The 14,430-nt window shown below is 45.9% G+C and overlaps 1 protein-coding gene across 1 annotated transcript in view; it reads right to left on the reverse strand.

The window, feature by feature from the left end:
* Positions 1-14,430, reverse strand: part of Polr1a (RNA polymerase I subunit A) — a 63,408-nt gene that overhangs the window by 38,850 nt on the left and 10,128 nt on the right. Inside the window, exons 5-12 of the mRNA XM_021164727.3 lie at positions 13,525-13,610; positions 13,300-13,403; positions 9,315-9,422; positions 7,628-7,733; positions 7,206-7,368; positions 4,491-4,661; positions 4,183-4,305; positions 2,149-2,379 (exon numbers count right to left, since the gene is read on the reverse strand). Coding sequence (XP_021020386.1) covers positions 2,149-2,379; positions 4,183-4,305; positions 4,491-4,661; positions 7,206-7,368; positions 7,628-7,733; positions 9,315-9,422; positions 13,300-13,403; positions 13,525-13,610 — 1,092 coding nt within the window. The remainder of the gene's footprint in view (positions 1-2,148; positions 2,380-4,182; positions 4,306-4,490; positions 4,662-7,205; positions 7,369-7,627; positions 7,734-9,314; positions 9,423-13,299; positions 13,404-13,524; positions 13,611-14,430) is intronic.

Raw genomic sequence — 14,430 nt, forward strand, 5'->3', positions numbered from 1 at the left:
TTGAGGCTCAGGGGAAAGGGCAGTGGTTACCCCCATCACAGAGAAAATAAAATAACCTTTCTGCCAACCCTTCCCCCTCTGACTTAATCTGTAAGTTCATCTTTAGTTTCCTTCCCGTTCACCTCTCCCAGCCCTTCTATTCAAAAATAATCAATTAGAAGTGCACGCAAGCCTATGTCAAAGTGTCCTCCTCTATGTACATAACATTATTGACAATGTGACATTCTGAGTCCTAGGACCTGATGGAAGGACCACTTGTGTTTTCTGTCTTTGTACAGGAATGGGGACCTCAAACAGAGAGATGGGTGCATACGTAGGGATGCACCATGTGGTGAGAGCAAGAAGCAGGGGTAGGATGAGGGAGGGTACACTACGTGTGCTGGGGAAGGGAACACATGCTTTTCAGGAGTAGTAAAATACGGTCTGCAGCCTGGCTACCTGGCTTTGTCAATATTTTTGGATACACATCCATTTGTCTACACTGGCTTTCACACTCTATAGTAAGAGCTCAAGACCAATTAAGGCTGAAATAGTTACTCTGACCCTAGGGAAAGAGGGCTGGCCTGAGACTTGAAGGACCAGCAGGGTTCAGCTCCAGCGTCATAAGGAGGGCAGAGAAACAGCATCTGCAAACCCCAAGAGGAGATGGAGCCAGCTGACCAGCTGCGGTGAGAGGTGATTGGCGGCCTTCTGAACTTGCTGAGGATTTGGGCGCAAGTTGGAAAATGAAGAGCTGAGCCACGCGCACTCACCGTCACCGCTCCTGAGGAACTCTCTCCCTGGCTTCATGGGAAGTGCCTAGCACACTGCGGCTGGGCGCGCTCCCTCAGTGGAGCTCCTGCCCCACCACCCTTTGTCTGTCCCCACCTGAGTCACAGAAGTCATCAGGCCATGTGAGGAAGCATCCCGATACACCTCTCCAAGAGCAGCAGGCCATTTCTCATGTACTCTTCAATGCCTTACCTGCTTACTGCCTATTTCCTCAGTGTAAAGGCTCTGAAATCTGTCTCCTTCTCAGGACTAAAGACCTCCATTAACTACAGACAAGAAACAAGTGTAGATACAAAACCAGCAAGGGAGCCCCCACCCCAACTTCTCAACTGCTCCCACACTTTGTACTCCAAGAGAACCTCATCTTCTCTCATTGTACTTTTTATTTGATTAATATTCTCATAGCTTGTTCTTAATCTTATGACCCCTCCCTCCATCTACACCTCATACCTGTAGTTTTTACAAGAGATGGGCGCTAAAACCCGTGTCTTCCCTTGACACCCCTTTCCTCTCCATGACATCATAGTCATCTCTTCTGACCCTTCTCTACAGCCACATGTCCCTGGTGCCCCTTCTGCAACCTGACTCTACTTATCCATAACTCCCCGCAGCCCTTGAAGAGTCACTTCTGGGCTCACAGATCACATTCTTTCATTGGCAATCCCTGTTGTGGTCATGTCCTTTGCAAAGTCCGAGCACACAGAAGCACTCAATACTCATTACTACTGAGCAGCACTCAGTAGTGCTGACCCCTCATTGCATATTCCTCTTCAAACTTTCCTCCTCATTGCAACTCATTGATTTGAGTGAACAGGAAGATTATCTTACGTTTATTTGCCTAGGAAGCAAAACGTACCTTGCTGCTTCTTGAATCCCTCAGATAGCTCCTAGCAAAAACCCCGACAATGTACTAACCTAACAAAGAACAAAGTTGGTGCCTTGAATGGTCTGAATGGTGTCCCTGTCACCAAAGCAAATCAGCACAGAGCAGAATTTAACTCTGCTCTAGCTGAGGAGACCTTCAAAAATAAGGAAGGCACGAGACTGGCTTATTGTTAGCCCTGAAAAATCAATGGGAACCAGTGGTCACCAAGCCAAGCCAAGCCAAGCCAAACCAAGCCAAGGGTGTCTCCAAAGTTCCCTCTAAGCAGGTGGGAACGTTTGTCAAATATTACAATATTATAGTTAGCCAATCCCAGAGATGCTATGCTAATTCAGTACAAGGGGTGAGGACCCTGATCAACTTATATCTCTCCTTAGTTCCAGTGAAGCTGCTACTGATCTGAGTACCATCCTCTGGTTAGCCCTGCTCAGAGGCAGCATGTTGGAACCAGACAGGAACTAGGAAGTCATGAACAAACCCATGTTCTTACTTACAACTTTTGTCCCCTGAGGCTTAGGAGCCCCTGTGGCTGGTGTCAGGAGCTGTTTGGCCACAGCTTCCCGCTGCGCAGCATCCACTGCGCTCAGGGCTGTGCGACTGCCATCCTCGTTGATGACCATGGAGGCTCCTGGGTGCACATTGGGTCCATTGATGACTGCCTGTCTCAGTTCCTGCACATTCCAGGGGGTAACTGGCTGAGGGTAAGTCAGTTTTGTGGCAAATACCTAGAAACAAGGATGGCATGTTAAAATTCAGAATGGGGAGACAAAGGTTACAGGAATACAAAAGCTAACAAAAAGAGCTGTCTGGTTTCTTCCCAAACTGTGGAGAGCTGTCTTGCTTTAGCCAAGGCCTTTCTACAGGCAGAGCAACATGTCTCCTTTGCTGAACTATTTTGCTAGGCTTGCTCTCTTAAAGGAACAGACAGGGCAATTTACAGATTAGTTCTCTTAAATGTACACCCACCAAAACGTCACCCTTTCCTGTCCGCCAATAAAGTCAGTGTTGCCAAAGGGGTAGTACGGGGCACTTGCTTGAAAGCGACCACACCCCTCCCCGTCCCAGCAGGTGTCACTAACTGCCCAGCGACCTCCACTGAGCCCAGGCATGGCATCAGAGAGTGGCGCTTGAGAGGAAATGGATTTGCAATTCTGACCCCTGAGAACGTGAAGTGTTCTTTTGTCAACACTAGGCCTGAAACTTGCTGTAAAACAAGTGAGTTCTCTCCAGCGAAGTCAGTTTCTGAGTCACAGATGTTCACTTACTTACTCCTTCAACACACACACAGACTCCAGAGACCAGGACGTGAAAGCTCCAGGTGAAAGGTGGGAGCAGTGCAGAGCCCTGCCACGCTCCCGCCTCCTCACCTCCTTCACTTCGAGCTAATGGGCTTGTTTACTGTTTGCCCACAGCTTTAGGAGGCAGTGCTCCAGTGTGTGGCACCCTGGCAGGTTAGCTCAGTCTCATTGTCTCTCACTTCCTTGTTCCCATAACCCCTCTGGTGCACTGTGGGGGAGGGGAGCAGGGTTAGCACTGTTTTTCCCGGTCACCCTGTATTAACCTCAGGCCTACGTGGCTCTGAGATTTTGGGTTAAGGTGAGGGTCAATAAGGTGGAGAGCATTAGAGTCTCTCCTCAGGATACAAGCCATTAGCAAATAAACCCAGATCTTAAAAAGAAAAGATCAGAATGCTATGGAGGTACAAGGCACAGCTGGGGACACTCCAGGCACTGAGGTCAGAGCCTGGATGGCTTCTACCTTCTGCCTACCAGGCCTTTCCTCCGAGAGATTCAAACTTAAGAATATTATGACAGGCTTTCCTTGGTATATAATTCAGCTTTTGGATGCAAAGACCTCTGGTTCCTGGGAGGCGATGAACCAGGAACTGTGCTTTCTGCCTGTTCTTGACACATCAGGCCCAGGAAGCCAAACTGTGCCCAAGACTCAGAACACTTTAGCTCTGCTTATTACCAGCTGCCCCAAGAGAGGCAGGGTGGCGTGTAAGGAAATGAAACTCTGCACAGAGGGAATTAAACCGTCCTCGCGTTATTGACCTCAAGGCCCATTAAGGAGGAAGTCGGCTAGAGAGTGCTGCTAATGAGCACCAAGGCTTTAACTGGCGGGGAAGTGAGAAAAGGAAGCTGGCTCGCCAAGGAGCACTAATGGGTGACCAGGCAAGCCACTCACCCCTGGAACCGGGAGAGACAGATGATACACACTCGCTGTCCTTCTGAGGGCTCTCTCCTCTCTCCACTGCCAGACACTCAAGTCGGACTGACATCCCTGCCCTCTTCTTCTCAGTTGGATAAGAAAGGTTTAAAGACTAGGTTAAGGTGCTCTGGGGCAAAAGTCTTCTAGGATGGCAATACCATTTTGTACCTCAAGTTCCTTCCACATGTGAAGCAGTGGAAACTGACCCCATTGGAGCCATGTTGATCTACTGCCAATCAACTCTGTCCCCAGCCCTTGATGGCACACCTATCTCCCAGCCACCAGCAGCAAAATGAGGCCTGCCCACAAACACATACCATGGGGATTCCGATCTCATTGGTGTTGATGTACATGTCTGGGCAGATGACCGAGCGGGCTGCGTAGTCAACTCGCTTTCCCATCATGTGCTTCCGGAACAAGCCTTCCTTCTTCTCTAGGATCTACAGAGAGCAAAAAAGTGCCAGAATATTAAATAGTTCAATTATGTCTACTGTTGTCTTGCTTCTGAAACAGTGAGTATAATGTGCACTTATTTCTACACATGCAGACGGGAGCTGGGGATACAGACCAGTTGTTAGCTGCTGACCCTCACCAACATGTGATCGGAATCCAATTCACTGCTCACCTGTCTTATGCCAGGGTACTTTTCCAACATCAATTTGTCCATCTCACTGTCAAACACAATATTGACGTGGCTCTGAAGGCGAATCCAAATGTTGTAAAGTTTATCTGTGAGAGACCGGCCTGGAAGCAAACCTAGGAAGGATCGGTCGATAGCCACTGAGGAGTCATTTTCCTGGGAAGATAAAGGCAAGAAAATAGGAGTGATTGAAAAAACACTTGGTTACTCAACCTAGCCCTTAATGAGAAACAAAAAGGGGAGCAGGAAGGGGGCTGGAGAGATGGTTCAGAGGTTAACAGCACTGACTGCTCTTCCAGAGGTCCTGAGTTCAAATCCCAGCAACCACATGGTAGCTCATCTGTAATGGGATCCAATGCCCTCTTCTGGTGTGTCTGGAGACAGCTACACCATACTCATAAATTAAATAAATCTTTATATTAAAAAAAGAAAAAAAAGCCCTGGAAGCTGACAGATGGTGGACTGTACTTGTTAGTGTGTATCAGTGGTACACATCAGCTCCAGCCCCACTATGAATGTATTAGCTTGTCTCTTTTAGTTAATAAAATGAACACAAAATTCATCAGCACAGCAGCATTGCATATACCTATAATTATCAGCCACTTGAGAAGTAGAGGTAGGAGAGCAAAATCTGGTCTCAAAATCAAAACCTAACTAAGATTTAAAAAATAACATAAGCAGGTTCCTATCTTAAGCTTCTTAATGTCCTTTCACCACCAGTCCACCCAAACCAAGGGGGTCTTAGCAGCCCTTCCCGTGGGCACTCTGCTGCCGAGGGTCCCGCCAGACAACAGTCTCATGTGGAACTGCTACTTTAGTTACAGGGTTAGGAAAACATTAGTGAATCCGTCAAAGTGCGGTGGAGGGCTTGCCTAGCTTGCTGGAAGCCCTGGCTCCATCTCCAGCAGCACAGAAACTGGCAGCGATGGGGCACACAGTAAGCCCAGCACTTGGAAGGTGGCAGCAGGGGATCAGAAGTTTAAGGACAGCCCTGGCTATATGGTAACTTAAAGGCCAGCATGGGCTACATACATGAGACCCTGTCTCCAAATAATAATAATAATAATAATAATAATGGGCTACATACATGAGACCCTGTCTCCAAATAATAACAACAACAACCACCACCACCACCACCAAGTAACATTACTATTATTTTAATGCAGGTAGACTAATTTCTTAAGAAAAATGTTTGCCATATAATACTGTATGTCACCAGTTATAATGTGAGTCCCCAAGTGGGTTAGACTAAGCTAACTGGCTCATCCTCAAGCTTAAATATTTATCTAATCATGTAAAAATATTTCTATCCCTAATCCTGTCTCTTCTTCTTATCTACCCAGGGAAGAGAAACACAGAGGTCCTTAGAGCACCACCTACTGGCCCCATCTGGCTACAAACAGTGTGTGAAGGCAGATGAAGATGACAATGTCACAGTGATAATCTGGGTTTGTCCCCATAACCAGGGAATAGAGGAATCATCTCGGAGGGTACATATAGTTCTGCAGACAACATTACAGTCCTTTCACCACCTGCATGATGGCAGAGGCCTGTCTAGTCAAACTCACTGCTTATAGTCACATGATTGCTGTTGAAATGAACAAGACCTTGTCCCCTGGCTTCTGGTATTTCCCTAGTCCCTAGGGGACAGCTCCTGAGAGATCAGTGCCATGGGAATACAATGATGAACACAAATAGGAAAAAAAAAAACAAGAATATGTCTGATTAATTAAAGGGAAATTAGCCGAGGGATCAAGACAGTATTGTTTTTTTTTTTTTCCCCTAGAGATAGAGCCCTGTTACTATTGACAAAAGCTAGTCTCTACTCTTAAGGGTGACTAAAATAAAATTCTCATTCCTACTCATTGGATTTGATTATCCTGTGGTCTTCAGTCTTCCACACTGGACCAGGACCTGCAGATGGCAACTCTTTCTTATGCTGTTAAAAGCACATCCACACTGACTCATCAGTAAAGTTCAGTAGAACCAGACAAAGGGTCAAGAAGTCATCCAAAGCTATGTGCCCAGGAGACAATGGTGTCACCCTGGGACAACCCTGGCTTATAGCAGGACTGTCTGAGCAACTGACATGGAATATGAGAGTTCTCTCCAAAGCTAGAAAAAGCCATTTCTATTTACATCCTGACCACAGTTGAGGGATGGAGTGACCTTGGCAAGTGTTTTGAATACCTAACTTAGCTTTAATTTACAGTGTTTGATGTAAGACCTGGAAAGGGCTAGGTAACTGTCAGTGGGGATGGTCTTATTCTAGAAAATCCCATTCTACATCGTCTTCCTGGCTCCATTGTTAAAGACCTTTCTGAGCCAACACACACATCCTTAGAGCCGGAGGGAAGATGACTACTGAGACCTCCACTAGCAGCTGGTGGTACAGAACAGCCTAGGTGTGAAACCTCTCCATAAATGTCATACACTGTATAGTGGAGATGAGTCCAAGAAATCAAAGTGACTATAACCACTGGCATGATCATTGAACCCAAACCATATCTACATTTATCTATAATGAGGCCTGCACTTGTCCCAACAAGTCACACTGCCGACCAGGGGTGCTGCCCACTGCAGGTAGCATCTTGCAGCAGCCACAACATCTATGTCCACACAGAGTTAGAACCAAGTGTGTAGTTCTTACCAAACCTGTCCTTAACCAAGACATTGTATCAGCACTGAGGCAGCTCTGACCTTGTCTATGGTGACTTCTGTCATCTCACAGGGCAGTTTCTGTTCTTGGGCCATCAACGCCAGAAGTTTCCGGATCAAAACGGCATCCTTCATGACAGCTTGCAAGTTTACTGTCTGGCCATTAGTGAACATCTGGTCGCCCAGGCGGTTGACGGGACGGTACCTACAGGGTGACATGCAGGCTTCATGAATGCTTTTCGGCCTCTTAACTATTTACTGAAAGAAGCACAGCTCAATCCGCTAGAAACAACCGCCTATGTCTAGGACAACCAAGTGACAGACAATGCTCAGGCCACTACCTGCAACCTTGGTTTGACAGCTGTGTGATTTCTCAGGGGCCCACCCCTTCCAGGCCCTCCTACGTGACCCTGCCCAATTCCTCAGCCCACCCTTTTCATGCAGAGTAAGTTAAATGGAGTTACCTGGATGGCGGTACCACTATGAAGTCCAGAAAGAACATACTGGGGTTGAAACTGGACTCCGGGCCAATATCATCCAATCCCGAAAAAAGATAATTCAGAAAGAATCCTGTGTTGAAATAAAGTAACCAACAAGGCCATTTAAGCCATTTATGTATAAAAACATAAAAATGTTACTAAGAAAAAACACAAATCAAAACAGGATATGGGATGCTATGCAGAATAAGAAGATACTTCTTATAAAAACAAACGAGCCGGGCGTGGTGGCGCACGCCTTTAATCCCAGCACTCGGGAGGCAGAGGCAGGCGGATTTCTGAGTTCGAGGCCAGCCTGGTCTACAAAGTGAGCTCCAGGACAGCCAGAGCTATAAAGAGAAACCCTGTCTCGAAAAACCAAAAAAAAAAAAAAAAAAAAAAAAAAACCAAACAAAATCAGCCTGGGCATAGGACAGCCTGTATGCAGTAAGATAAGATGAAGATGCTGAGGGCCAGCGGTACTTCAGTAAGGAAATGAGCTATGAAGGAACAGGAAGCTTAAGTCACCCTCCCTCCTAGGTGTGGAATTTTACATGCATAACAAAATGTTTGCAAGCAGGGGCATGGTGGCACAGCCTTTAATCCCAGCAGAGGCAGAGGCAGGCAGATTTCTGAGTTCAAGGCCAGCCTGGTCTACAAAGTGAGTTCCAGGACAGCCAGGGCTACACAGAGAAACCCTGTCTCAAAAAATAAAAAAACAAAAAACAAAAAAGATGTTTGCTATTTTGGACTCTGAACAAAATTAATCAAAATAAAAAAAAAATCAAGTCAAATAAAGTTTAGTCTTTTAAAATCAAAAGATAATGGAACATCCTTTCTCTATAGGTATGTGAAGAGGGCTCTTCTGCAAACTGGATCAGAGACGTAAGCAAGCTGACCTAAAACTGCTTGGAGAAAATGAACCAAGCCTGAGTAAAGCCTGCCACAGAAAGCGCTTCACTAATGCGGCACTTTTCCACTCTTGCAATCCTGGCGATACCATGGTTGTCTACGAGCTTCCTGTGCAGAGACCAATCAGTGCCCAGAGCACTTCCTGTGCAGAGACCATCATTAGTGCCCAGACACCATCTTGGAAGATGGCTGAGGACTTCGAGTTCTCTGCACTGGCTATCTTATGTATTCAGAAAGGGGAAGATTTCCCTTTTTACAGGGAACTGAAACATACAAAAGTTCACTCTGATTCACAGAAGGAATCTGCATAAAACGAACGTTTACAAGATCTTTTGGGGGGGTTCAAGATGGCCTCACTAAGTAGCTTTGGCTTTCTTGGAACTCACTATATAGACCATGCCTTGAACTCAAGAGATCCGCCTCCCAAGTGCTGAGACTAAAGGTGTGTGCCACCTGCCCAGCTAAAACATCCCTTTTAGTGGACATCTGAAATAGATGAGTGACAATAAGCCTTCCAGAATGCAGCAGTGACTGGGCTCGGCTACACCAAGTTCTTGGTGTGGGGGTGTGTGTGTGTGTGTGAGACCTACCTTGCTCTTTCATGGCTCTAAGTCAATGTGCCCTGAAGCTTGCCCCAGACCAACGGAGAAATTACAGGTGAGAGCTACATTAATTAGAACTTCAGTTAAGGTAGTAAGAGGGTGGACTAATAAAATGATCCAGGAAATCAAATCCACAGACAGACAGACAATTTCTCCAGTACCTTCATTCTTCCAAATGGCGAAAAGGTGTTCTTGGGCGCTGCTTGGGGTCAGGTACCCTCGTTTCCCCATCTGAGCCTTGTCAATTCCTGGAGCTTCTGGCATTCCTTCTGTAGTGAGATAGACCCATATTTCTCCCCATTCTTTCAACAACCATAAACATTATTCTACAGAGAAGCATCTCCTCAGCCCAGATTTCCACCCACACTCTGATTTTGGGAGTAATGAACACAAGACACTATTATATAAAACCAGAGTGGAAGAATACACCAGGGCATTCCCACTCGCTTATGTTACTAACATAACTATTTTCACTTTTAAACATTCTTTTGCAGTGCTTTGGTTCATGTAATCGCTGTACGTGACACTGAGACTGTGCCAGGTTGGTGGCACAGGCCTACCACCCCAGGACTTAAGAGGACGAGGCGGAGGGTCATTAGTTCTAGGACAATGTGGGCTACAGTGAGGAATTACTTCAAAAAACCCAAAAATCTTGCATGGATTTATTTTCATCAAAATTCTGTTCATTTGGTGCTATCAGAGGAACACACGGACAATTGCTATATAGCTTTCATCTAACCACTTTTTTGCTTGTTACTGAGACAACCTTAAGTAGCCCAGGTTAGCCTTGAAGTCCTGATCCTCCTGTTTCCACCTCTCAAGTGCTGGGTTTAGTCTATGCAACCTTGCCCAGCTCCAATCATCATTTCTATGGCTGCACGGTACTCTACTGAGGAGATTTCCTAATTTATTTAGCCACACTCTTCTATTTGGACATTCAGATTGATTTCCGTTTTATGCTTTTCTAAATGAACATTATTGGGCTAGGATACAGATAAGTGGTAGAATAGGCACCTAACATGAATGAGGCCCGGGAAGAAAACAAGCAGCCTTGTCTCATGGACCCAGGACTCAGCAGAGAGGGTCAGGGAAACAGAAGTAAATGCACAGACACACACACACACACACACACACACACACACGCACGTCACGCATACAGAAGCTGTCTTCTCGCTGCTTTGGGGAGTTGGTTCTCTTCATCCACTATGAGTCCTGGGACTAGAACATAGATTTGGGCCCTAAGCACTTTCATCCACTGAGCGCTCTTACTAGTGCCCGTGTGAAGATGTCTACAGATTTGAATAGACTAACTTAAGAAATATCACACTAGTAGGTGAGGTTGGCTTCTTGGACTAGGCAAGATCCTCTGAGACCCTGATTACTAGCTCTGCCCACATCAAGTAGAAAATTGTATTTGAGGTTCCCATTTAAGAAGCTGACTTTTGACACTGAGATGAGGAACAAAGGTAATTTAAGTCTTCTGCAGCCTCAAAATTGTTAGCATTCTCTGGGATGCCTTAACTGAAGTGAAGCATTGCTCAATTTTCCCTCTTCTGGATTTATCAAGGAACTGCTGGAGCCGTTTGCTGCTTCTCTGAAGCAGGAAAAAAAAAGTCTGCTCAACAGTCCAGGCTGCTGGCAGACCTGCTGAGCCATGGAAAGAGGAGGTGCGCCTGAGGCTCAAGGCGAGGGGCTTAAGATTCTACTGACCTTGGTGGAAGGAACAGGGAATTTTTTGTGTGAGAACAAATGTCTTGTGTATATTTCAACAAGTTGTTTCTGTTAGCTTGTGGCTTTGCTTCCCATGGTACTCTAGTACAAGAAGGCAATGAGAAATACACTCGCTGCTGGTGTGGTAATGACCTGCAGCCCTCCCATACCTGTCTCTCTTTTTTTTTCTGTCTTTCCTATACTCATCCTCACTCCCCACTGTCATTTGTGTACTGAGCACTCTCAAGTGTGGCAAACATAATCAGAGCATAGTTCTTTGTACAGTACAGATGACTGCCAGCTGGTACACACACTTCACATATTCTAAACTACCCACAAACAATGCTGGTTTGCCCTGTTCTATACTCTTGGTTAGCTTCTCCATTACACTGATATTCATTCATTGTGGCGTGAGTGTGTAACCGTGGGTGGGTGAAGGTCAGAGGACAACCTTCAGGAGTCAGCCCTCTCTTCCCACCCTGTGGTTGCTACCGACTGAACTCAGATGGTCAGGCTTGGCAGGAAGCATCTTTACCGGTTGAACCAACCATCTTGCCGGCCCAATTGTGTGTACATAACGTATTTAAGAATTGTTTATGTTGGGTGTGGTAGCACACACCTTTAACCCATCATGTGGGTGGCAGAGGTAAGAGGATCTCTGAGTTCAAGGCCGGACTCATCTACGTGGTGAGTTTCAGATCAGCCAGGACTATGCATCGAGACCCTGTCTCAAACTCCCTCCTCCCGAACCAAAAAAATGAGCCATTAAATAAAAAACAAAAATAAAAAACAAACAAGTAAATAAGCAAACAAAACAAAAAACAACCAAAACAAGGATGATCTTGTACAGATTTCTAGTGTCTAGACTTCTGGATGTACCTTATTCTTACAGTTACAGCAAAATATTACCTCAAATGAATGAGCTTGACAAAGGAACTGAAAGGCTACTTTATCTTTGGACATGTGCCCCAACTGGAGTTATTATTGAAAATTCTGAACATTTCTGGTTTTAGTGTATTAGCATTTTCTAGGACAATCTAGAGGGCCATGGTTGCAACTGTCAAGCGGTGCTAAGAGAAGATGTTTCTATGGCCATCTGCAGGTAAGTGAAGGAAAATCCACTCTTGTGCTATTAGCGGCTCACTATCAAAGAACATGTACCTAAACAGGGTATGGATTCCACTCTGGGTCCTAAGATACAGAAAGGCCATGAGCAAAATAACTGGCAAGTTTCAAATTAGATTTGTAAGTTATCAGTGCCACCCTAGTGCTGATGGATCCCTACGGCGATCTAAAAGGTTACAAATGAACCAACTGGAAAACAACTTCATGGGAACTCACACTGTGCTTGCTACCCTGTAAGTCTGAATTTGCTCTACAATAAAAGGTCTATCAAAAACCAGTGCACAGATTTGTACTTACAGCAACCCTTGCTGGAGTCAGTGTGGGCTGGGTACCCAGGAATGCATTTCCCTGCCTACTCCATAGTCCCAAGCCCTGGACAAGGCTCACCCATGTTATCTGCTGTGCATTGTCATGGATGTGGTGGCCTCAGCTCGGGGTGGCCTCTGCTACTGCCGCCATGTGAACTGCCAACAGGTCTGAGAAGCAGCCTCTCTGAGCCTCTCACGGCACACACCAGAGCCAACCGCAAGCTCAGGCAGCTTTTTCTGACTTGGCATACGGATTATACGATAAAAAAGGAATCCGAGAGTCAAGTACATGCACAGCAAAACACGTACTCGTCTCAGTCCTTCTCAAAATACCTTATTTAATTCTCATTTCAGAATTAAACAACAAAAACCACATTAAAAAAGGAAAGTTGTTCATTCTGGCTTTTTCTCTACAACCCACGTGTGGAGCAGAGCTGATCAGACACCCTCTGACTATAGGGACCTCGGTGAACTGTCCGGAGCAACTGGAAGGAAGTCCTCAGGTTTTACTGAGTTCTTTCAATTTTTAAATATTATTCAAAATAAATCCATGCTTGCTACATAGTGAAATACTTAAAACACTTGCCAGGCAAAACTAAAAGTTCTTATTCAGTAACCTTTGGATTGCTGGGTGTCGTGACACATGCCTGTAATCCCAGAATTTCAGCATGATCAGGAGGTTAAGGTCTGTATCTCGTACAAGAGACGCTATCACAAAACAAAACAAAATCTTTCAAAGAAACAACCACATACTGCTAGCACTAAAAGGCAGGATTGAGAGTCTGACATCAGCCTAAGATCTTGTCTAAAAACACCCAACCCAAAGCCAATGATTTGAGAACGTAGGCACCTGTAAGCAGTGTCTCATAGCACAGCCTTGCTGCTGCCCCTTCCCAGTGACAGCTCTGGGGTGGGTCTTCCCCAAGCTCTCCCTCCTAGAGACCTCAGGAGCCTGAAAGTATCTGAAGCCACACGTGAGAACGTGGCTGATGCAGCTCCTCACCTGGGAGTTCTGTGCCCTTCTGGTCTGATTTCTTGTGCACCGTGGCTGGGTATGTGATTATTAGTTTACTATTATGCTCCTTTCGAACCACCGACCGTCCCGTCCTACACACAGGGAGATTTGCAGAGAGAAACAAAGCCCAGTGAGACATTCAGGAACACTGCTGAGTGACTGGACAAGGCCACCTCAAACAGGGGACAGGGACGGCTGAGGGCCAGCACTCACTTGCAGTGCGGACACTGCTTCGCAGCCATGTGTGTCTTCCAGAACTGAGCGACAAGTTTGCTTCTGCTCTCGCACACATTTTTCACCTGTTTCAAAAGTCAGAGAATATTAGAATGACTTATTTTTAGGTAAGGTCTCACTTTGTAGCCCAGACTAGTCTCAAATTTGTAATTTTCTTGCTTCAGCCTCTCACGAAATGGGATCATACCTGTGTACTGCTGTACCTGCACCGGAGTGCTGCTCTGAAGAGACTCCAATCTGGATTTTCTGAATGGTTTTTTACTTTTTATTTGACTAAAGAAGATTGCCCTGTGGTGGTCTGAATGAGAAATGTCCCCATAAATCCAGGCATCTGAACACTTACTTCGTCCCTAGCTGGTGGCACTGTCTGGGGAGGTGATGGAAGCTTCAGGAGATGTGGACTGGCTGGACGAGGTGTAGCAGTGGGGGCCTGCCCTACTTCTGGTGTGCTTTCTGCTTCATGTTTGCAGCTGCGACTGGGAGACTGGTCTCTCAGTCTGGGGCCTCCTGCCATTACAGCTCCACTGCTGGAGCAGTACATGCAGAAAAACTCCTTCGTCACAGCAGCAGCAAACAGTAACTAAATACACCCTCACTTAACAATAGCGTCCCACAAAACAGTCTTTCATATAGCTTTCTCTGTGGTCTTATTAAAGGTAAATCAAACATCAAGGAAAAGGCACTGAGGTTCCTCAAGAAGCTCTTTTTGGTCTTGAAAGTGCCAACTGCATCCTATTCCCTAGCACACAGATGATGCTGGCTTTGATGAGGCTGGGTATCAGCTGACAATGATGCAGAGCCTTTGACTCGGGAAACACTAATACCTCCATGTGGGCCAGTACTTGTTCTTACTCTATGGTTTTTTTGTCACTTGGGCAATCTCTG

The sequence above is a fragment of the Mus caroli genome, unplaced genomic scaffold (assembly GCF_978045245.1).
Source record: "Mus caroli unplaced genomic scaffold, Mus_caroli_1 scaffold_7, whole genome shotgun sequence".
NCBI lineage: Eukaryota > Metazoa > Chordata > Mammalia > Rodentia > Muridae > Mus > Mus caroli.